Raw genomic sequence first — 23,006 nt, 5'->3', positions numbered from 1 at the left:
TTGTGTTTATTCTTTGCTAACGATAATATTTGAAGCAAGAATTAGCTTAATGTGAGGATTGGTATCAGATTCTTTTCCTTTTGTTCCTTGTCTTGGGTTTTTCGATTTCAAAGTTGCTAATTTGCTTTAGAGAAAAGGCTAACTTGATTCCAGTGATGGAATACATTATCTGATTCTTGTTTACTTCTTTCACAAAAACGTTCACAAGGGTAGTATTGGAATTTATCCCTTATGTTTTCTGCTACGTCATCACTTGATAAAAATTTTGGATGAAATTTAAAGAATTGGACACGGCTGATTAAAATTGGGAGTTCAGAGGTATGAAATTGAAACTTTAGATATTTTCACATGAAGAATGACTAAAAGTTGAGATAGGTAAACATGAATTAATCTTAAAAGTTAATAACAGTTGAATGAATCAATTGACAGCCTGAATATGACTCTAGCTCACCTTATTAGGGCACGACAAGAAAGAGTTTTCAGCTTCAAATAATTGATCATTTACACAGTTTATAAACAAATCAATATAACTTAAGGAGAGAGAGAAAAGTCCAAAATTTATGAGCCCAAGAAATGAAAGAGAGATAAAATTTAAAAAACGTCGACTCAGAGAGTGAGGTTATCTAGCCGCGGATTGAATATAAATAGAGAGAGAGAGTAGGGACTCCAATGGTGGCCAGTGTCGTGTCATTGGCTTCTTCCTTTATCGCAGTCACTTCTTCTTCCTCACCTTCATATTCTTCTTCGTTTTTAACCAAACTAAGGCACGCGCCGAGCCTGCGACTTTGTTTTGCAGTCTCGCCCTTGAGAGTGAAGAAGCACATGGCTCACACTATCGCTCGCGCCACTCTCGGCCTCACTCAGATTTCTCCGGCCTTTGAAGCCCCAAAGGTAAACCTTTGCTCCGTTTCGTTGAAATATTTGGAATCGCTTGGCGTGCATGTGTTATTTGTATGGAGATTTTGTTATTTGGATTAGTTTTTGGTGTTAATTTTGTGAAAATAAAAATTTGATCTACAACTATTTTGATTGTTCTTGTTAGTTGTTTGATTGATCTTGAGCTTTATATATGTAAAGGATCGATCTATTTTGATGCGGTGATATTCGATTTTAGTGTTTATGTGATTGACTTTTGTGGAATTGAAGCTATACATAATCTGTGAGCGATTTGATTTGATTGTAACTGGATTTCGTTGTGTGATGTATTGATTTGATTGTGATTTATGAAGCTCACTTTGGCGACGAAAGAGATTGATGTAACGGAATGGAAAGGGGACCTGCTTGCGGTTGGTGTTACAGAGAAGGACTTGGCGAAAGATCAGAACTCGAAATTCGAAAATCCGATTTTGAAGAAGCTGGATTCCTGTTTGGGTGGGGTGTTGGCTGAGGTCTCGACTGAGGAGGACTTCACAGGAAAGTCTGGCCAGTCTACGGTTGTTAGGCTTCCTGGTCTTGGCTCGAAGAGGGTTGGCTTGTTTGGGCTTGGACAATCTGCTTCGTCTACAGAAGCTTTTAAGGGTCTTGGGGAGGCTGCAGCAGCAGCGGCAAAGACTGCTCAAGCAAGTGATATTGCTATTGTGCTTGCTTCCTCGGAGGGGCTTTCTGCAAAATCTTGCACAGCTTCTGCGATAGCATCTGGTACTTTGATACAGAATTTTTTTATTCTAAGTTGGCGTTTTGTTTAAGTTATGGTGATAGTTGTGATAAACAGTGTGGAACCGCTTGACTTGTTGTAGGAGCTGTTTTGGGGATATATGAAGACAACAGGTATAAATCTGAGTCAAAAAAACCAGCTCTCAAGTCTGTGGACATTCTTGGTCTTGGAACTGGACCTGAACTAGAGAAGAAGCTCAAATATGCTCAAGATGTTGCTGCTGGAATAATACTTGGGAAAGAGCTCGTGAATTCACCTGCCAATGTTCTCACACCTGGTTCGTTTTAGCTCTACTGTTGCCATTTTACTGGGCCATACTTGTAATTTCCAGTATTGACTGTATGTGATGATCATTATGTTTTCAGGGAAACTAGCAGAAGAGGCCTCAAATATTGCTTCCTTATACAGTGATGTTCTTTCTGCAAAGATATTGAATGAAGAGCAATGCAAAGATCTGAAAATGGGTTCCTATTTGGCTGTGGCTGCAGCCTCAGCAAATCCTCCACATTTTATTCACTTGACCTACAAACCCCCTGGTGGACCTGCTAAGCTTAAATTAGCATTGGTGGGTAAAGGTCTGACTTTTGACAGGTGATTACAGATTTACTTCGAACAATGTATTTTTTACCCTATAGTCCTCATAAGTCATAACTCTTGGAATAGAAGAATAGCATTATCAGTTTACAGTAGATGCCTGTAAATGTTGTGAAGTCCTATAAGTGGTTTGGTATTTTTTGAACTTTTATTTCAATGACGCTCTTATTTGTTTATTACTTTTCTGGCTCTCAGTCTTTATTTTCCTATCTTTTATGTTATCAGTGGTGGCTACAACATCAAGACAGGACCTGGCTGTTCAATTGAGCTTATGAAGTTTGATATGGGAGGTTCAGCTGCTGTATTAGGTGCAGCAAAAGCCATTGGTCAAATCAAACCTTCTGGTGTAGAGGTGAATCATTAATTTTTTTTGTGTTTGTGTTGTGGGGGAAATGCATACATGACCTACTTGCAACATGTTTTTCCTCACTTTACAATTTTCAAGATTAAATTAGTGATAATAATGGGTCTCGTTGTGCAGGTTCATTTCATTGTCGCAGCTTGTGAGAATATGATTAGTGGAACAGGTATGAGGCCTGGAGACATTGTCACAGCTTCCAATGGAAAGACCATTGAGGTACAGTTTGTGTGGTGGTCAGAAATGCACATCATACTATTGATGAGAGGTTGACAGTAATAGTACTACAAGCAGAGGACCCATATTTATGTAAACTAAAATTTTATGTTTACTTCTATTCCTGCTTGCAGGTCAATAACACAGATGCTGAAGGCAGACTGACTTTGGCAGATGCATTGGTATATGCTTGTAATCAAGATGTTGACAAGGTATTTTCTACAGTGATATATCATAACTATCCTATTTGTATCTGCAATATTGGTCGATCGGTGTGAGTTTTAAGTACCAGATAGTTATCTGAGAAGAAATTGGATTCATAACCTCCCCACATCAACTGGTCGTTCATTCTTCAGATATAAATGATAGAATTCTGCTATTTTAGGGAAGGCTTAATTGTCTATAATTAACGTAGGTTTGGGACTGAGTTCATTAATGCAAAATGGAAAGAGAGTTTTTCTTGTTGCTAACTTTTGTTGCTGAAATAGATAAGTAGTCAAACTTGAGTTCAATGTAGATAAAGCTGGCCTGCTTTTCCTTTTTAACCTTTTTCAATTAATCAAAGATTTGCATAATTTATATTTGCACCACCAAAATTCACATACAATGGATGCTCTTATTACTGTTTTAACTGTTGAACGCCTACTTAGTCCTGCTTAGATACAGGTCTCTAGTACTGCTAACATCATCCTATTCTGCAGATTGTTGACCTTGCCACCTTGACTGGTGCCTGCATAGTCGCCCTTGGACCGTCTATTGCAGGTATATATACATATTCTTCAAACCTTTTAAATGCAATTTCTCGTCTCCTATTGAGATAGTAGCTCAGTATACAATAAACTAAACAATAAGTTGAATTTAAGTTGCATTGATATTTAATATGTTGTTAGTTGCTTAACGACTTAATAGTCCTCCACCATTAGTTTGGAATCTCAGTGGACCATTAGTTTGGTGGCATTTCTTCATTCTTTCTATAATGTTTGCTTTGTACTTCGTGTTCAATATTTGAACCAGTGGCTGATTGTTTATTTGTTGTTTAAACTTTCCGTTCAGGTGTCTTCACACCCAGCGATGACCTCGCGAAGGAGGTATTTGCAGCTTCGGAGATAAGTGGGGAGAAATTTTGGAGAATGCCAATGGAGGAGAGTTATTGGGAATCAATGAAATCAGGAGTAGCTGATATGGTCAACACTGGTGGTCGTCAAGGTGGTGCTATCAGTGCAGCTCTCTTCTTGAAACAGGTATATGATTTTATTGTTCTGTTCTCTTGGTTTCTTTTGTGCTTATTGCTTTATCGACTTAAACAGCAAGAAGTATTTCTGCTTCTCTGTTTGTTTCTACTCTTATATAATGCCTACATCCAGACTGTGATATTGACATATACATGGGGTGTATTACCAACAAAAGTTGCATAATTCCTCATGCTTGTGTTATGGTTTCCCGCTGCCAAATGAACATGTCTTGCATATAATAGAAGTCTTCAGTGGAATTTAACTTAAACTATGGTTTTGCAGTTTGTTGATGAAAAGGTTCAGTGGATGCATATTGACATGGCTGGGCCTGTTTGGAGTGATAAGAAACGCGCTGCGACAGGGTTTGCTATTTCTACCCTGGTGGAGTGGGTTTTGAAGAACTCCTCTTAGGTGCTGAAGAAGTATTGATGGGAAGAACACCATTTACATGAGCTTACATAGCGTCGGAAGAAAAGAAAACAGATGTCATCGATGATGGGTTATTAGGCGTTGCGACTTCAATTTATGAATAAAATGTGCAGTAAAAGAAATGGGAAGGTTATGAGTCGAGGCAGAGTCTTTATTTTTGCTTTTCTGTGATGGGTAAACTCTTTGATATCTTTCTTGGAAAATGTATTTTTTTCATTTTAGTTGTGTAATTTCCTGTTCTTTTCGACAAACACCAAAAGATAAAGAAAAAAGGAAAGAAGAAAGCCTTTGTCAGCAATTTAGTTTGTACGCTAAGAACCTGCCAAACCTCCGATAATGAATGATCCTTCTAATGATCTAATCCCTCTGCTCTCTTCCACTCTTTGAAGATCGGCTAAACAACTACAATCATTTATCTTTTTCCTATTTGATTCAGGAAACAAGTCCAAATATGAGATCCGGTCCTTATGATTTTGCTTCATGTTCTTAAAAATAAGAAAAATAAGTAATAAGAATGAGCATGGAATGAGAAATTAAGATTATCATAACATTAGAGAAATTGCGTATTATATATCGAAACGCTCGTATCGACGAGTAGATGATATATAAAATCTGAAACTGTTCAATACATGGCCGGAACGCCGCCACAGCCGGTGGTGCACCGCCACCGGCCAAACTCAAAATCACAACAATCAAGCCATCTAGAAATGTTCATCATGAAGAGTAGAGCAACTTTCATACCTGGAGCTAAGTCTGGTTCGGCCTAGACCGTCCTAGATCAAGCTTGCAAGATCGACCAATCGCCGCCGTCTGATCAAGCTCCAGATTCACTGTGCACCGTTGATCTTCAACCCTTGATCTTCCACTCCACACACAAAATCGCCCTTCAAGGCGGGTATGAGGATGATCAAGAGGAAGAGGAGATTCCAAAACCGTGAAGAAATCGAACGGAAGGTCGCCGGAAATCGGAAAACCCGTCGGATCCCGATCGTACAACTGAGGCCGCCTTCAATCACCTTCTGGGGTGCTCCACCGATGAAACCAACACCAAGGGTCGACGGCGGAAATTGAGGCGAGTCAGTTCAGCCCGGGTCTGCCGCTGCTGGTGGCCGGAAAACGGAGATGGGTCAGGGTCGGGTCACAGTCGGGTCGCACGGAGTGAGGAGAGAGAACGGAGAGAATCCGGGGGAGAAAAGAGAAAAAAAGGGAAATTTTGGGATTAAATGAAAAATCCCGGAATTTTTCCTATTTATACAAATTTCCCAAATTTTCAATCGCTCATAACTTTCTCATACAAACTCCGATTATCGCGTTCCACATGTCCACGAACTCGTATCGACGCGCTCTACGACTTTCGTGAAGGAAGTTTTTGGAGAATCCCAACGTATCAAAAGTCAACCTTGAACCCCCTAAATCCACACTTTTTGAATAAAAATTCGTCCGAAATATTTCCGCTCCGTCCACGAGCCACGAAACCGTCCAATAACCATAAAATTAATTCCGGAAAATCCTCGGAAAATAAATACGAATTTCCGGGGCATCACAAGAAGGGTAAAGTTACTGCTTTAATTATTTATGTGGATGACATGGTGGTGACAGGTAATGATCTTGAGGAGAGTTGTGGAGTGCATTGTCAGCAGAATTTGAAATGAAAGACTTGGGGAGTTTGAAATATTTCTTGGGAATTGAAGTTGCTAGAGGAAAAGATTGTATTATATTGAGCCAGAGAAAGTATGTCCTTGACTTATTAGCAGAGACGGGTATGCTCGATTGCCAACCAGCTGACACACCCATTGAGCATAACCATCGGTTAGTTGAGTATCCAGATCAAGTACCCACGAATAAGGCAAGATATTAGAGGTTAGTTGGAAGATTAATTTATTTGTCACACACTAGACCAGACTTAGCTTATGCAGTTAGTGTTGTGAGTCAGTTCATACATAATCCTAGTAAGGCTCATATGGAAGCTGTAGTTCGGATCTTGAGGTACTTGAAGTCTGCTCTTGGAAGGGGGTTGGTGTTTTCTAAGCATAGGCATTTGGATGTTTTGGGATATACATATGCAGACTGGGCTGGTTGTATAACTGATCGACAGTCCACTTCCGGATACTTTACGTTTTTAGGTGGGAATTTAGTTACTTGGAAGAGTAAGAAGCAGAAGGTTGTGGCCTGTTCTAGTGCTGAAGCAGAATATAGAGGAATGGCACGTGGAGTTTGTGAGATGTTGTGGTTAAGGCACTTGTTGAGGGATTTGGGGTTCAAGCAGAAGAAAGCCATGCCCTTGTTATGTGATAACAAAGCTGCAGTTGAAATTGTTCATAATCCTGTCCAACATGATCGCACAAAACATGTGGAGGTAGATAGACACTTCATCAAAGAGAAGCTGGATCAACAAATCATCTCTTTTCCCTTCGTACCTACTGAGGAGCAGCTAGCGGACATTCTTACAAAGGCAGTCTCTAGCAAGGCGTTTTATGAATCACTTGACAAGTTGGGCATCCGTGATCTGTATGCTCCAACTTGAGGGGGAATGTTGGCGTGAGTCACTCTCCATAATTATAGGAATTGTAGTATAATTAGGATTGTATAGTTAAGGAGAATATTATGTAATTAAGGGGGAGAATATCACGGTGTAATTAGTTTCCTATTAGGATTGTGTATACTTTGTATATGTACTTCGTCTTTAGAGAAGATCAATACATCAGAAATTCCCAAACTTCCTCTTTGCCTTTGTTATGTTTGACTCTCTTTAGCTCTCTCAACTTGGAAAAGCACTGGGTTTTCGACCTGGTCTCTCATAATCAATCTCAGTCTGTTTACAAGGGTGGGTTTTCCTTCTTTCCGTTTCCGCCGTTGAAAATGAAATTGAGAAATCAGCGAGCTTCCACCCAGTGAAATTGGCTGCTTCACCTTCTTCAAATCGCTGTAAATCTTCAACACCTTGGATTTTGTCTTCACGAACCTGTTTTCTTGCATCGGCTTCTGTTAATGCTCAAAGTCTGGCGGTAGCCAAACCTTCGTTTAACGCGGGTCCGGCGGGCGGACCGCTACTCTGTATACTTGGTGATTCCTGCTAGCTGCCAAACGAAAGACAGGGCGTCAGAGGGAGACCGCGTTGGGCGGTCTTCACTTCTCCGATGCCTAAGTCAGTTGATATATAGGCAACATAGTAATAAATGAGAGTTAATGCGTAATAATGAAGAGAGAAGAGAGGACCTTTTATAGGTGAGGAGAGGTCTGATCTTCTCTCTGTTTTTCGATGTGGGACTGATATGCTTCAGTCCCAGTTTCCAGTAGCTTCTGATGCCGTCTTGGCAGAGTGCGTGGCGGCGCGTCAACGTTGATCCCGGGGAACGCTTGTGCTCAGGCCGTGGCCCGCCTGGCTGCCTATCTGTGGGTTACTCCTTTGACGGTAGTTGGTATCTCTGGCGGAACGATGAGTGTGTCTGATTATAGCTAATTATGCTTTGCAACGTACATGTAGGTACAAGTCCCCCAAGTCCCCAGTCAAGGAGGGCAATCTTGGTTGGGGAGTTGATTGGCGGTGTGAAGCGTTCTCTTCCGCTAGACTTTTGCAAAAGCATAATTAGCGTCAGTGCGTTGTCAACCATGGATATTACTGAGCAAACGCTTTATACCCTTTCGGGTGGGCCCCTGCTAGGCCCCCCAGGGAGTCCCCCACTCCCCGGCTAAGATGGACCTCCGGATGGTCGCAAAATTTGTTTGGTGAGGGGGAGCTGCACGGAGCAGAGGGTGTTGGGTAGCGAACCCAATCTTTAGGACCCGAGTGACGGGGGTCAACGTACCTGATCAGGGTCGTCGTAGACTGTTGACTAGTCCCCGTGTCCCGTAGGGACAATCTGACTGTAATGCCGCGTGGCGGTCATTTGTCAGAATGAGGCGTGGCCTCGGGATCCGCCGCTGGCGGGAGTCCCCCCGCTGGTTCATAGCAGTAAACAGCGTCCAGTGGACGTGCTTGGCGTTACTTTATTGAGCGGAACCGCGCTGAATAAAGTACGCGACTTGTCAGATAAAAGAGGTTTCCGCTAGAGGTGCGTAGCGGAAGGTGCCCCGTTTGTATGATGACAAGGGAGAAGTGCCGCTTTTAGGAGACTTCGTGAATAACAGGTAGTGAAAAGTTCTGCCGGCGGGGTTCCGCCCAGCGGAGACCGCCACTTGGAGAAGGACAAGTGAGAAGTTTCGCTGGCGGAGTTTCGCTCAGCGGAGACCGTCACTTGGAGAAGGGCGTACCAGGGATTGCTTCCGTGATACGCCTTGACACGTGGCAAATAACTAGAGGGTTAGCGTGTGGAGACGCGTCTCCTCAGTCCGGCCGTCTTCTCGTCATTAATGCGAGTAATGATGGATTTCGTAACCGAGGCGACGCCTCGGTTAAACCGGAGGGTTAGTGCGAACAGGGGACACGTGTACGGCTGGGGTGTGATGTCGTTTTCTAGCGGACGGCCCAAAAGCCTCTGACGTTGACATAAAAGGGGGGGAACGTATTGAGAAGGGACATCAGAAAATTCATTCGAACTGTTTGTCGTCTTCAAGCTCTGCCCAGCCGAGATTTGCAGAGAGAGAGTGCCGTGCGTTGGTGGAGTTCTCGTGGTCGGAGAGACAAAAATTTCCGTCGTCGTGGCATAGCGAGCATCAGTACGCCGGCGAGTTCACGACTGAGGTTAGTGTTCTGGTATCCTTCTCTTCAGTTGTGTTTTTGTTGATTTGTGGGTTTGGTATTTGTGTCTGGGATTGGTGTGTGAACTGGGTTTCTTGATGCTCGTCGGGGGTGTAAGGTGAGATTTGAGGTAGGTTACGGTGTTTTGACAGAGAGTTGACAGTTAGGGTTTTGCTAGATGGTTGAATCTGGGTTGAGGGGGGTGGGTTTGTTCATGTTTTGGTATTTTCTGGGTAGCTGTTCGTGGTGCTTTGCTATGCCTGATATAGGGATAGGTTAGATCCTTCTGTGGGCTAACTGATTTGGGTTTTAGGGTTTTGGGATGGCCAACGTCGTAGAGATCTCGAGCAGTGAGGACTCCGGGTCTGACGTGTCAATCAGTGCGGCGGATAGGGTTTTTATTGACTCGTTGCGTCCGTCTGCCCGTGCAGGAACCTCACTGCCAGAGCCGTTAGACGTCGAGCCGCTGCAAACCATACCCTGGGAAGTTGTCATGGGCCGTACATCGCGTCCGGAGAGTTCTAGGGCGGGTGAGGAAGCTGCTGTGCGGGAGAGGAGTGAGGAGCGATTAGCAAGTAATAGTGCCGCCAGTGGTTCTGCTGACTGGGGAAACGTGACGGGGGAGGAAACAGAATCGGCGTGGGTGCTCCCGGATGGGACCCCCGTCGACGAGGCGGGAGGGCGGATGACTGCCGCCGCGGTCAACCGGATGAAGCGGATATACCGGCTGCCGGGAGTGGTGAGACTTCGTCAACCGACGGCGGACGAGAAGGCCTCAATCCTTCCAGCGGGGTTCGCCGCCGTTCACGAGGCAATATTCCGCCAAGGAGTGACGTTGCCGCTAGTGCCCAACCTTCAGATCCTGGTGTGTGAGTTCGGCGTCGCTTTTGGGCAGATCTGTCCCAACATGTGGCGGTTGATGCTGGCGATGAACTCCTTGTGGCGGCTATCCGGGTGCGAGGGGCCGACGGTGGCGGAGGTTTTGCACTTCTACGAACTGGTGTACATTAATCGCCAAGGTTGTAGGGGGCAAGTAAATTTGAGCCGCCGGCAGGGAGCGCCCAAGCTGATAGAGAATTTGAGGGATTCGATGTCCTACTGGCGGGGGACGTTTTGCGTGGCAACGACGGGGTGGGAGTATCAAGCGGAGTCCAACCAGGGGGAGCCGACGTTTAGGATTAAGTCGGAGTTTCAGCCAATCCGAGGTTGTCCGTCGATCTCCGCTGAACATAGTTGGCGGTTTATGGTATACATGTGGCAATCGTTTGACTGACACCTTGTCTGTTGTTTTACAGCGGGCCTGCGCTACAATCTGACGCGTGAGGAAGAGTGCCGGGTTGCGCGTATCAAAGGTTGTTGGAAGAACCGCAATTTGTTGGACTTCCGTCTCCTCACCGGCTGGGAGCTGTTGGTCGATCAGCAGCTAACGCGCGCCATTGGTAAGAGACCTCCACCACATTGTATCTCTTGATAACTTGGTTAAAGCTGACAGGTGTTTGCATGTTCTCAGAGACTCCGCCAGGCAATAAAGCGAGCCGTGACGCCTTTGCCAAAGCCATGGACCGTGCGGAGATAGACAACTTCCTGGAGACAATGTATGCTTCAGGCGAGGCGGCCCAGATGACAGTTGTGAACCCGGAGACGCTGGAGGTGAGCGCATCCGAGGTTCCGGTGCCGCTGCCCATGCCGCACCACTCGCACCTAGGGGCCGACGGTCTGCCCAGCGTGCAGGCGGATGGACAAGCGGGCGGAGGGAAAAAGGGATCCTCTTCCGGGCCGCAGAAGGAAAGAGTGGTTGCCACTCGACGTGGGCCACAGAGAGAAAAGGTCGTGGCGCCAGTGGGGGCTGCCGCTACCGCGGTGGGGAGAAAACCGCCGAAGGGGACCAGGGCTGCGCCCACTGGAGATACCCGGTCGATCCTGCGGAGGCGGCGCCAGTGTGATTCGGCCGGGGAGGAGGATGAGGACGAGATCCTCGAGGTCCACAGGCAGAAGAAGAGCCGACTAGACCCGTCAAAGGCCCCCGTGACGGCCGAGAGAGAGATGCCCGCGAGCGATCTGGACTCCTTCGCTGCCTTCACCGAGTTCATGACCGACAGTGAGCGGGAGTTTCTGTATCACTTGTGCGAGCGGTTGGGGTTCGGCGGTCTGGCAGGGATGACGCGGCCAACGGCGATCGAGCAGTCGCCCTTTAGCTCAGCCTTTGGGCACTTGGCGGTTGGGCTGAACGAAATGTTCCTGGCGGCCTCCAAGCAACCCCGAATTGAGGGACAGCTCCGGGAGGAGGTTAAGAGGCTGGAGAGGGAGCTGGCGGAGGCCAAGGACAGGTTGGCGGATGTGGAGCGACGCCTGATGAAGGCGGACTGTGACGCGGCGGACGCTCGAGGCAAGCTAGACGTCGCCATCCAGCGGGACATAGAACGAAATGATCAAGTCTCCCAGCTGGAGCAAGACAAGGCCTTGCTGCAAGAGCGTGTGACCGCCAAGGAGAAGAAAATTGACATCCTGCAGCGGGAGTCTGCCGCCAGGCAAGGGGAAGTGAAGAGACTGGAGGGTGAGTTGACCCGGCTGAGGGATGATTGAAGCCGAGCCGCCGCCGCCGCTGTGGAGAATTTCAAGCAGTCGGCGGAATACAAAAACGCGCTGAACGAAGCGGCGAAGGCCGGCGCCCTGGCGAATGTCGAGATGTTGCGAGCGAAGGGTGCCATTGATTGGGCCAAGGCGTCCCTGCCCAAGGCGCCGCAAGCAAAAAATGCAGCGCCGACGAAGAAACCCCCGCCAGTACCCAGTCCCCCAGCAGGAGGTGGAAGCTCAGGCAGTGGGTATCAGACTCCGGCGGATGGGACCATTGAGACGCCAAGTCCCACCGCTCGAGGGACTGACCAAGCAAGCTGTGAACAGCCGTCGCAGGCCGAAGTAGGCAATGCCGAGGCCAACCCCTGACATGCCGGACGTGCTCTGTTTTGACTGTGTAGCCGCTGAGGCTGAAAATATATGTACTTGTTGTTTTTTTTTTTTTGAATGTAAGGAACAATTTTTGGGCGGGGAGTCCCAGCCCTGAATATATGAAATACGGAATTTTTGACGTTTGTGTGATGACATGTCTATACCGCTAGAGTTTTGACTTAGGATGTTCTTTTGCAATCAATGAAAAATTAAAGGAATTAAGATTGGTCCAAGTGCACAACGTAGCGGACGAGGTCCGCTGACGATTGCTGGCGTTGCCAGCTGCCCTCAGTGCTAGACTTGGTAACAATGGTGTGAATAATTCCTCGTTTCATTGATAACTGACTGGTCAGTGTTAACAAAAGTGGGGATGTACCCGTTGGGTAGCTTCCCTTAGCTAAATATTGAACAAAAATTTAGCCAAGTCAAGATGCTCCTGGGTAGCGACATGACTATTTGTAGTAATACCGAAGGTGTTCGGTATTCCAAGGGTGGGTCGTAGTGACGCCATCCTTGTCCATTAAGTAGAAGGTGCCTGGGCTAACGACTTCCACAATTTTGTATGGACCTTCCCAAGTTGGGCGGAGCTTTGTTGGCGGTGGAATGACTTCCTTCATTACCCAGTCCCCCAGTTGGAGGTTCCGGGCCTTGACTCTGGCGTTGTAGAAACGCGATACTCGTTGTTTGTTTTGCAGGTTTTGCAAATGGGCCTTGTGTCGTTTTTCCTCTAGGAGGTCCAGGTCCAGGTTGATGCCATCGCCGTTGGTCTCTGGGTGGTAGCACTCGACCCGAGCGGTGGGTTGAGCTACCTCGACAGGCAGAACGGCCTCAGTTCCGAACGTCATACAAAAAGGGGTTTCACCAGTGGCGGAGGATGGAGTCGTTCTGATGGCCCATAGCACTTCTGGAAGCTTTTCCGCCCACAGGCCCTTGGCAGTGTCGAGTTTCTTTTTTAGCAGCTTCTTGATTATCTTGTTTGCCGCTTCGACCTGGCCGTTGGTTTGGGGGTGGGCGACAGAGGCAAAGCTCATCCTGGTGCCCAGATTGGCGGTGAATGAAATGAGCTCGTCATTGTTGAACTGTGTGCCGTTGTCTGTAATGATTGTGTGTGGGACACCATAGCGGCAGTAAATGTTTTTCCAGAGGAAGTGAATGACTTTGGCGGTAGTGATGGCCGTCAGTGGCTCTGCCTCTATCCACTTGCTGTTGTAGTCGATAGCGACAATGATGTACTTGAACTGTCCCTTGGCGGTTGGGAATTTTCCCATTAAGTCGAGGCCCCATGTAGAGTGGACCCATGGACCGATGATGACTGAAAGTGGTTCAGCCGGCGCATGCGGGAGATCGGCGAACTGCTGGCATTTGTGGCAAGATCTTGACACCTGCCGGGCGTCCTCACCAAGCGTAGGCCAAAAGTAGCCCTGTCGCATTGTACGATTGGCCAGGGATCTGGCGCCCGAGTGGTTTCCGCACTCCCCGCCGTGGATTCCTGCCAACACGACCTTTCCCTCCTCCGGGGTTAAGCAGCGGAGGTTGGGGTGAGTGAACCCCTGTCGGTAAAGCTTGCCATTCTGGATATTGTAGCGGGTTGCTCTCCGCTGAATTTGGCGTGCCTTGACCTTATCCTCTGGTAGTGTGCCGCTGCGCTTGTATGCAGTGATCTCGTCCATCCAGCTGGGGTTGATTTCAATGTTGAAGATCTCCGCTAGGGTTTTCGTGATGCTTGGCTTGTCAAGGCATTCCACCTTTGTGTCCGCTGGACTTTGATGTGGCTGGGCGGTTGCCAGTCTCGCCAGGGAATCAGCCTTGGCGTTCTTTTCCCTGGGGATTTGTGTGATGGTGTGAAAGTTGAACTTTTTGAGCAACGTTTTGACATATCCCAAGTATGCCGCTAACTGCTGGTCCTTGGCCTGGAAGCTGTCGTTGACCTGGTTAACGACTAATTGAGAGTCGCTGAATATGTTGACGCTGTCAGCCCCTGAGTCAATGGCGAGAAGTAGACCGGCGATCAGTGCCTCGTACTCCGCCACATTGTTTGAAGCTTTGAAGTTGAATTTCAACGCGTACTCCGCGTTCAGTCCCCCGGGTCCTGTTAGGATGACTCCGGCGCCGCTGGCCCTGGTGCTGGCGGATCCGTCCACATGTAGGTTCCAATCCGACTGGGGATTTGCCTCCCCGACGGTTATCACTTCCGCTCCGGGTATCATCTCTACACCGGGTTCAGGCTGACGTTCGGTGAGTTCAGCGATGAAGTCCGCCACTGCCTGGCCCTTCATGGCGGTTCTTGGTTTGTATTCTATGTCGAACTCGCTGAGCTCGATGGCCCACTTGCTGAGGCGCCCCGAGTGTTCAGGGTTCTGCATTACTTGTCTCAGTGGTTGATTTGTCAACACATGGATCGTGTGCGCCTGGAAGTACTGGCGGAGGCGCCTGGCGGCAACGATAAGTGCAAGGGCCAGTTGCTCCAAGGGAGGATACCTTGTTTCCGCTCCGTTCATGCCTCTGCCGGCGTAGAAAACCGGGAGCTCATCCTGGCCTTCCCTTCGGACAATTGCGCAACTTATCGCTGATGCAGATACCGCTAGATATATGAATAGGGTTTCTCCTTGGACAGGGACAGAGAGGAGAGGGACTGCCGCCAGATACTCCTTCAGGCCCTGGAACGCCGCCTGACATTCCGGATTCCAGTCGATGACCTTCTTGTGCGTTGTTTTGAGGAGTTTGAAGAATGGGGCACACTTGTCAGTGAGTCGAGAGATGAATCGAGAAAGGGCGGTTAACTTGCCCTGGAGGCATTGGACGTGCTTCTTGTACTCTGGGTCCGCCAGGTCAAGGATGGCCTGGACCTTGTCTGGGTTAGCCTCGATGCCCCGCTCGCTGACAATGTATCCCAGGAATTTGCTAGCGGTGACTGCGAAGAAACATTTTTCCGGGTTGAGGCGCATACCATAGGCCAAGAGAATGGTTACTATGATCCTGAGGTTTGCCACATGTCCGCCGGCCTTTATGCTCTTAACTAGCATGTCGTCCACGTAGACCTCGATGATTTTTCCCAGATGCTCCGCAAACATGGCGTTCATCAACCGCTGGTAAGTGGCACCGGCGTTCTTCAGACCGAAAGGCATGACATTGTAGCAGTAGAGGCCTTTGTCGGTGGTGAAGGTTGTGCATTCCTGGTCGCTGGGGTGCATTTTGATCTGATTGTATCCGGAGAAAGCGTCCATCATGCTGAGGAGCTCATGTCCGGCGGTGGAATCGACCAGCTGATCGATACGGGGTAGCGGGAAACTATCCTTTGGGCATGCCTTGTTGAGGTTTTTGAAGTCAACACACATCCGCCACTTGCCGCTGGGCTTTTTGACCATCACCAAATTCGAGATCCACTGGGGATAGACAACTTGGCGGATGAATCCAATGTCCTGGAGTTTGGCGACCTCCTCTCCGATTGCCCGGTATTTTTCTTCATCGAAGGCCCTCCGCTTCTGCTTGATGGGATAAAAAGAGGGTTTGATGGTCAGTTTATGAGTGATAATCTCAGGGGAGATACCTGGCATGTCCGCGTAGGACCATGCAAAGACGGAGGCGTTATGACGTAGGAATTGAATGAGTTCTGCCTCTACTTCTGGATCTAGTTGGGCGCCTATGCGGACCGTCCGCTCAGGGTGCTCGTCCGAAATGCAGACAACCTTCAGGGATGTGTCCGGGTTGACCGGCTCCTTCCTTACATACTTCTCCTCCTCATCCCTAGGGTCCTCGAAGATATTTGGTGGCGGTGCCTGGTTTCCTACCGTTAGGATATCATGGCGGCGTGTTGACCGTGCCATAGTCGTTGAATAACACTCGCGTGCCAACTGCTGGCTTCCCCTCACACTGCCCGTGCGTTTAGGTGTGGGGAACTTCATGAGAAGCATGTATCCGGCGATAATGCACTTAAGCTTGTTGAGCGCCGGTCGACCGAGGATGGCATTATATGAGCTGAGACAATCAACGATTATAAATTCTGTATGTACCTCCGCCATACACGGACTAGTGCCAATAGTCAACCGCATGTAGTCAGAACCGAGCGGCTGTGTGACGTCACCAGAGAAGCTAAGCAGTGGCTCATGATCCTGGAGCAACTTGTTATTCCGCTTGAGATGGCTGTAGCAACCGCTGAAGATGACGTTGACGGCGGACCCGCTATCTACCAATATTCTCCCCACTGAGAACCTACCAAGAATGGCGTCGACCAAGAAGGGGTCATCATGGGGTAGGTGCACCCCGCGCTCTTCCTCCTCAGAGAATGTAATAGGTTCCCAACCTACCTTTGGGATTTTGGCGGATCTCTCGTAACGGATATTGCAGACTTCCTTTGGGTGATTAATGCGTGCGTAACGCTTCCTGGCTCTGTGAGACAAGCCCGTGATTGGAGCACCGCCGTCGATTGTGTTAATGCGGCCCAACGTCTCTACGTTGGCGATCACTGGTGGCGGTTGGCGCACTTTGAACTGTTCCATCTTGCCTTCACGGTACAAGGTCTCAATTGCCGTCTTGAGTGCGTTGCAGCTGTTGGTATTGTGGCCGCTGTCCTCATGGTATTTGCACCATCTGCCGGTGTTTTTGGGTTTGCCCGTCTTTGGGTATTTTGCTGGAGGAGGTGGCGGAATCTGATCCTTGCACTGATTATATATTTCCTCGTACGAGGTTGTGAGGACCGTGAACACTGCATACCGTTGAGAAGACTCCGTTTGTCTGTTGTGGTTATCTTCCTGTGTTGGGCGGTTGCCCTTGTGGTATTGATCCTTCTGCCGCTTGTTCTGGTAGTGGCCCTGTGGCCATTCCCTTTTCTTGTCAGTTGGCGATGCGGCGGGTGCTTTGTTAACGGTCTCATGATGATTTGAGGTGGGCTGTGTGGCCTTTGCTGGCGTTACCGGCGGCGGTGGGACTTCTCCATATGTAATGAATTCCGCCTGGGCGTGAATGACCGCCTCACTCATGATATGGTCATATGCCGCATTTGGGTGATTGTAGTTGAGGTGATAGAGGAACGGCCCCTTGAGGAGTCCTTGCTTGAAGGCCGCCGATGCCATCGATTTGTCCAGATCGCGGCACTGAGATGCCGCCGCTCGCCACCTTGTGACGAATGCCTTGAGTGACTCATTCTCTCCCTGTTTGACGCTGAACAGCTGACTCGTGTTATGATGTCCGGCGGACAATAAGATGAACCGGGAGAGGAAGGTATGTGACAGTGCGTTGAATGAGTCAATGGATCCCGGCGGACACTCGAAGAACCAATTCATTGCCTCTCCGTCCAGTGTTTCGCTAAACAAGTGGCACAGAGTGGGGTCGTCAAATCCCTTGTTGTTGGTGACCTTCTTGAAGGTGTCCATGTGGACGAAGGGGTCGGTTGTACCGCTGTAATGCGACATCTTCGGAGTTTTTGCGTACGCAGGCCTGATAGCTTGTAGGATTGCAGCGGTGAAGGGCCCTGGTCTGGACGTGAAAAGTGGACTTTGAGTTGACGGCGCGGCGCCCGACTCCGCCCGGACCAACCTTTGTTCCAACTGCAGCATCCTCTCCAGGATTTGGGCTGTTGCGTCGCCGGCGGGTCCGGCGTATGTACTCCGCTGGGTCTGCCTATGCCTTGGCGCAGGCGTATCACCCTCAGTTCTTGCCCTAATTTCCGAGCGGTTGGTGCGTGGTACCGACTCTGCCTCCTGCTCCAGCATGAGTTGGGGAATGGGCGGTGGTCCCATCCCTAGTAATTCAGGGGGGTCCAGCGGGACCTGCATCTGTACGATTGGTTCTGGTCCTAATGTACCAGCGTTGGGATGACTACGCCTTGTGCTATGCGAGTGCTCGCTCTGTACCGGGTTGGCGGTTCTTTCCAACGTCCTTTTCAGGTCATCAAAACGTGATATCAGCGCAGCCACCTGCTTTTGGGCCTCGGTCTTCTCTCTGCGCTCCTCTTCACGTTCTCTGTTTGCCTTGTGAAGGTCTGCCAGTGCCAACTCGTACATGGCGGCGAGGTCCTGGCCTGGTGGGCGGCTGCTGCCCGGATCCGTCTCACCGCCAGGGTTAGTTGGGGTGTTGAATAGTGCGCGGTTAACACCTACCTCTGGATTGGATGGTTGGGGGATGGCGGACTGGTCTGCCTGCTCATCGGCGTTTCCCCCGCTACCGCTAGTCATGGTAGTTGTGATGGGATGACCTCTTGTTCAAGGATTCCCACAGACGGCGCCAATGTTAATGCTCAAAGTCTAGCGGTAGCCAAACCTTCGTTTAACGCGGGTCCGGCGGGCGGACCGCTACTCTGTATACTTGGTGATTCCTGCTAGCTGCCAAACGAAAGACAGGACGTCAGAGGGAGACCGCGTTGGGCGGTCTTCACTTCTCCGATGCCTAAGTTAGTTGATATATAGGCAACATAGTAATAAATGAGAGTTAATGCGTAATAATGAAGAGAGAAGAGAGGACCTTTTATAGGTGAGGAGAGGTCTGATCTTCTCTCTGTTTTTCGATGTGGGACTGATATGCTTCAGTCCCAGTTTCCAGTAGCTTCTGATGCCGTCTTGGCAGAGTGCGTGGCGGCGCGTCAGCGTTGATCCCGGGGAACGCTTGTGCTCAGGCCGTGGCCCGCCTGGCTGCCTATCTGTGGGTTACTCCTTTGACGGTAGTTAGTATCTCTGGCGGTACGATGAGTGTGTCTGATTATAGCTAATTATGCTTTGCAACGTACATGTAGGTACAGCTTCTGATGGGTTTCGGGTCGAGTCAATAAGACACTGGTCCTGATGGGTTTGGGCCTTGGTATGTTGTAGCACGAAGACGACGACCTCGATCTCGACCCATACATAGAGTATGACTCTGACGAAGAGCTAGAGCTCGAATTCGAGAACCTCCTGGGTTTTGTTCAATTTCAATTGTGTTTATTTTGTTATCAAGTTTCATGCTTTATGGGTTTGAATATGAGATTTTGGAAATTGGGTTTTGTCTCTGTTCAATCTATCTGGGTTCAAGGAAGTTTTGGATATTTGATAATTGAGAGTTAGTTGGTTAGATTCATTATAGGGTTTGCTGTGCAAGTTGTGACCAGTTATGTCTTCTTTTGTGTTTGGTTCGCTGGATCTATCACTACTGTTAATAACAGAAAAAAAGCAAGCCCAATTCACAGATTTGCTTTCATTTTTTAGTCTCATTCCATCAACTCAGCTAGCTATTGGCTTAAAGCGGCTTGTTTTCTGAATTGGGTTTCTTTCATATACTCTCAGGCTTTAGATTTTCTCTCTCCACTACACTTTCATGTGAGCTTTTTTAGTTTTGGAGGTCCTAATAGTGAAAAGCTATCATATTTTACTTTGTTCTTTGTTGGGTTGGTTTGTAGGAATAATGGCTTTTTTATGAAATTTGAATTGAGTTTGTGTTTATTCTTTGCTAACGATAATATTTGAAGAAGAATCAGCTTAATGTGAGGATTGGTATCAGATTCTTTTCTTTTTGTTCCTTGTCTTGGGTTTTCGATTTCAGAGTTGCTAATTTGCTTTAGAGAAAAGGCTCTTATTAATCATACTTAACTTGATTCTAGTGATGGAATACATTATCTGATTCTTGTTTACTTCTTTCACAAAAACGTTCACAAGGATAGTATCAGAATTTATCCCTTCTGTCTCCTGCCACGGGCTGAACTTTTGGATGGAATTTGAAGAATTGGACACGGGCTGATTAAAATTGGAAGTTCAGGGGTATGAAATTGAAATTTTAGGACTAACATGAAGAATGACCAAAAGTTCAGGCAAGTAAACATGAATTAATCTTATAGAAAATTACATAATAGCACATGACCAAAGATGTAAACACAGAAAACCAACTTTCAAAAAGATTTATACAACTAAAGACATGAGCCCAGACCCAAAAGCTAAATGATGCAAGTCTGACTCCCAATTTTAATGAAAAATGACCAAAATGCTCAGTTTGATGAAATATTTACGCGTATGCCACTGACCAAAATCTCTCTCTCTCTCTCCGCCGTTTTACCCATTCGCATCCTAATCCAAGTCTGACCCACCGAATCCCTCGTCATCTGCAACCCTTTCACGCGGCACTTCCATCCCTTGCCTTAGCTCGGCTCTCGATCTCGTTCGGCGTGGCAGTTGCAACTTCTGGGGAGGCAAAATTTAACTCGTGGGGAGTGAGCCTGCAGCTACTGGCGTTGGGTTTCGAGGCGACGAGGTTGGTTCTGATTCAGATCTTGCTTAATGCTAAGGGTATTAGCTTGAATCCGATTACTTCTCTTTATTATGTTGCCTCGTATTGCTTTGCGTTCTTGTGCATTCCTTGGATTGTTGTGGAGTTCCCCGTGTTGAAGGAGAGACTTCGAGTTTCCACTTTGATTTCGTCATTTTCGGGACGAATTCGCTCTGTGCTTTTGCGTTGAACCTGGTTGTGTTTCTGCTGGTAGGGAAGACTTCAGCTTTGACAATGAATGTTGCCGGGGTTGTGAAAAATTGGCTCTTGATTACGTTTTCGTGGTCGGTGATCAAGGATACCGTGACGCCAATCAATCTGATTGGGTATCTGATTGCGTTTATCGGTGTGGCTTATTACAATCAGACAAAATTGCAGGCGCTTAAGGCGGCCGAGGCGCAGAAGAAGGCTCAGCAGGACAATGTGGAGGCTGGGAAGCTGTTGGAGGAGAGAGATGAGGATGCAAAGAAGAACGAAACTCAGGATTGAGCTTCGTTTTCTAATTGGTAGATCCATCATTGTATTGCCTGAAAGAAGGATAGAGGATTATTAGATCCAGGAGAATGGAGAGAGCAATGGCAAAACAATGTGTACATACATGTACATTTACAAGCATAATTAGCTATAATGGGCTACGCTCATGGTACCGCTAGAGGTACTGATTCTCGCCAAAGGAGTAGCCTACGGATACACAGCCAGGCAAGCTACCGCCTGAGCCTCGGATCGCCCCCAGATCGCCGCCGACGCGCCGCCACGCGCCGTGCCAAGATAGCATCAGAAGCTCCTTACGCTGGGAACTGAAGCACATCAGTCCCACATCGAAAACAAGGAGAAGATCAGCCTTCTCCTCACCTATAAAAGGTTCTCTCCTCTCTCCTCATTAATTTCGCATTTACTACTCATTTATTGTTATGCTGTCTATATGCATTGACTGACTTAGGCATCGGAGAAGTGAAGACCGCCCAACGCGGTCTCCCTCTGACGCCCTGTCTTTCGTTTGACAGCTAGCGAGGATCACCGAGTCTACAGAGTAGCGGTCCGCCCACCGGACCTGCGTTAAACGAAGGTTCGGCTACCGCCGGACTTTGAGCATTAACATTGGCGCCGTCTGTGGGAACCCTTGAACAAAAGGTCATCCCACCACAATTACCATGACTAACGGTAGCGGAGGAAACGCTGAAGAGCAGGCGGACCAGTCCGCCATTCCCCAACCCTCCAACCCAGCGGTAGGCGTTAACCGCGCACTATTCAACACCCCAGCCAACCCCGGCGGCGAGCCAAATCCAAGCAGCAGCCGCCCACCGGGCCAGGATCTCGCCGCTATGTACGAGTTGGCACTGGCGGACCTTCACAAGGCAAACAGAGAGCGTGAAGAGGAGCGCAGAGAGAAGGCCGAGGCCCAAAAACAAGTGGCTACGCTGATGTCTCGTTTTGATGAACTAAAGAGGACGCTGGAAGTAACCGCCAATCCAGCGCAGAGCGAGCAATCACGCAGCACCAGGCGTAGTCGGCCCCACACTGGCACATTGGTGCCGGGACCAGTCATACAAATGCAGGTACCGCTGAACCTACCTGAACTATTGGGAATGGGACCACCGCCCATCCCCCAACTAATGTTGGAGCAGGAGGCGGAATCACTGCCGCACACCAACCGCTCGGAAGCTAGGGCAAGGACTGAAGGCAATCCGCCGGCGCTAAGGCGCAGACAGGTCCAGCGGAATATCCAGGCAGGTTCCGCCGGCAATGCAACAACCCAAATACTGGAAATGATGCAACAATTGGAGCAAAGATTAAGCCGGGCGCCCCAGCACCAACTCCAAATCCGCTTTTCGCGTCCAGACCAGGGCCATTCACCGCTGCGATTCTGCAGGCTATCAGACCAGCGTACGCAAAAACCCCAAAGATGTCACACTACAGCGGTATGTCTGACCCCTTCGTCCACATGGACACCTTCAAGAAGGTCACGAACAACAAGGGATTTGACGACGCCACCCTGTGCCACTTGTTCAGCGAAACGTTGGATGGTGAGGCAATGAACTGGTTCTTCGAGTGTCCGCCGGGATCCATTGACTCATTCCATGCCCTATCACACGCCTTCCTCTCTCGGTTCATCTTATTGTCCGCTGGACATCACAACACAAGTCAGCTGTTCAGCGTCAAGCAAGGGGCAGACGAATCACTGAAGGCATTCGTCACAAGATGGCGGGCGGCAGCATCTCAGTGCCGCGATCTAGACAAAACAATGGCATCGGCGGCCTTCAAGCAGGGACTCCTCAAGGGGCCATTCCTCTATCACCTCAACTACAATCATCCAAATGCGGCATATGACCACGTCATGAGTGAGGCGGTCATTCACGCCCAGGCGGAATTCATCACATATGGAGAAACCCCACCGCCACCAGCAACACCAACAAAGTCAACACAACCATCCTCCAGTCATCAGGAGACCGCTAACAAGACCCCCGCTGCGCCGCCAACTGACAAGAAGAGGGAGTGGCAGCGGGGCCACCACCAGAACAAGCGGCAGAAGGACCAACACTACAACAAGGGCAACCGCCCATCCCATGGGGATAACCGCAACAAACAAACAGAATCTTCTCAGCGGTATGCAGTGTTTACAGTCCTCACAACCTCATATGAGGAAATATACAATCAGTGCAAGGATCAAATCCCACC

General features: G+C 48.5%; 1 protein-coding gene and 1 pseudogene across 1 annotated transcript; both read left to right on the top strand.

Moving 5' to 3' along the window:
• Nucleotides 1-566: 566 nt before the first annotated feature.
• Nucleotides 567-4,704, top strand: LOC133708732 (leucine aminopeptidase 1-like). Its single transcript, XM_062134241.1, has 10 exons — nt 567-891; nt 1,230-1,638; nt 1,737-1,931; nt 2,020-2,245; nt 2,474-2,600; nt 2,730-2,825; nt 2,957-3,034; nt 3,524-3,584; nt 3,876-4,063; nt 4,337-4,704. Exons 1-10 carry the CDS (start codon nt 670-672, stop codon nt 4,463-4,465), a joined length of 1,731 nt encoding a protein of 576 aa, XP_061990225.1. The 5' UTR covers nt 567-669; the 3' UTR covers nt 4,466-4,704.
• Nucleotides 4,705-6,443: 1,739 nt separating this feature from the next.
• Nucleotides 6,444-20,914, top strand: LOC133726859 (probable sugar phosphate/phosphate translocator At2g25520; annotated as a pseudogene).
• Nucleotides 20,915-23,006: the final 2,092 nt, after the last annotated feature.

This window comes from Rosa rugosa, chromosome 1 (genome assembly GCF_958449725.1).
Source record: "Rosa rugosa chromosome 1, drRosRugo1.1, whole genome shotgun sequence".
NCBI lineage: Eukaryota > Viridiplantae > Streptophyta > Magnoliopsida > Rosales > Rosaceae > Rosa > Rosa rugosa.
This window is presented reverse-complemented; position numbering and strand designations above follow the sequence as displayed.

Coding starts and splice junctions, on each gene's coding strand:
- LOC133708732 (XM_062134241.1), top strand. CDS start 670: ATGGTGGCCAGTGTCGTGTCATTGGCTTCTTCCTTTATCGCAGTCACT. Junction 1,639..1,736: donor AGCTTCTGCGATAGCATCTG/GTACTTTGATAC, acceptor GACTTGTTGTAG/GAGCTGTTTTGGGGATATAT. Junction 2,246..2,473: donor AAAGGTCTGACTTTTGACAG/GTGATTACAGAT, acceptor TTATGTTATCAG/TGGTGGCTACAACATCAAGA.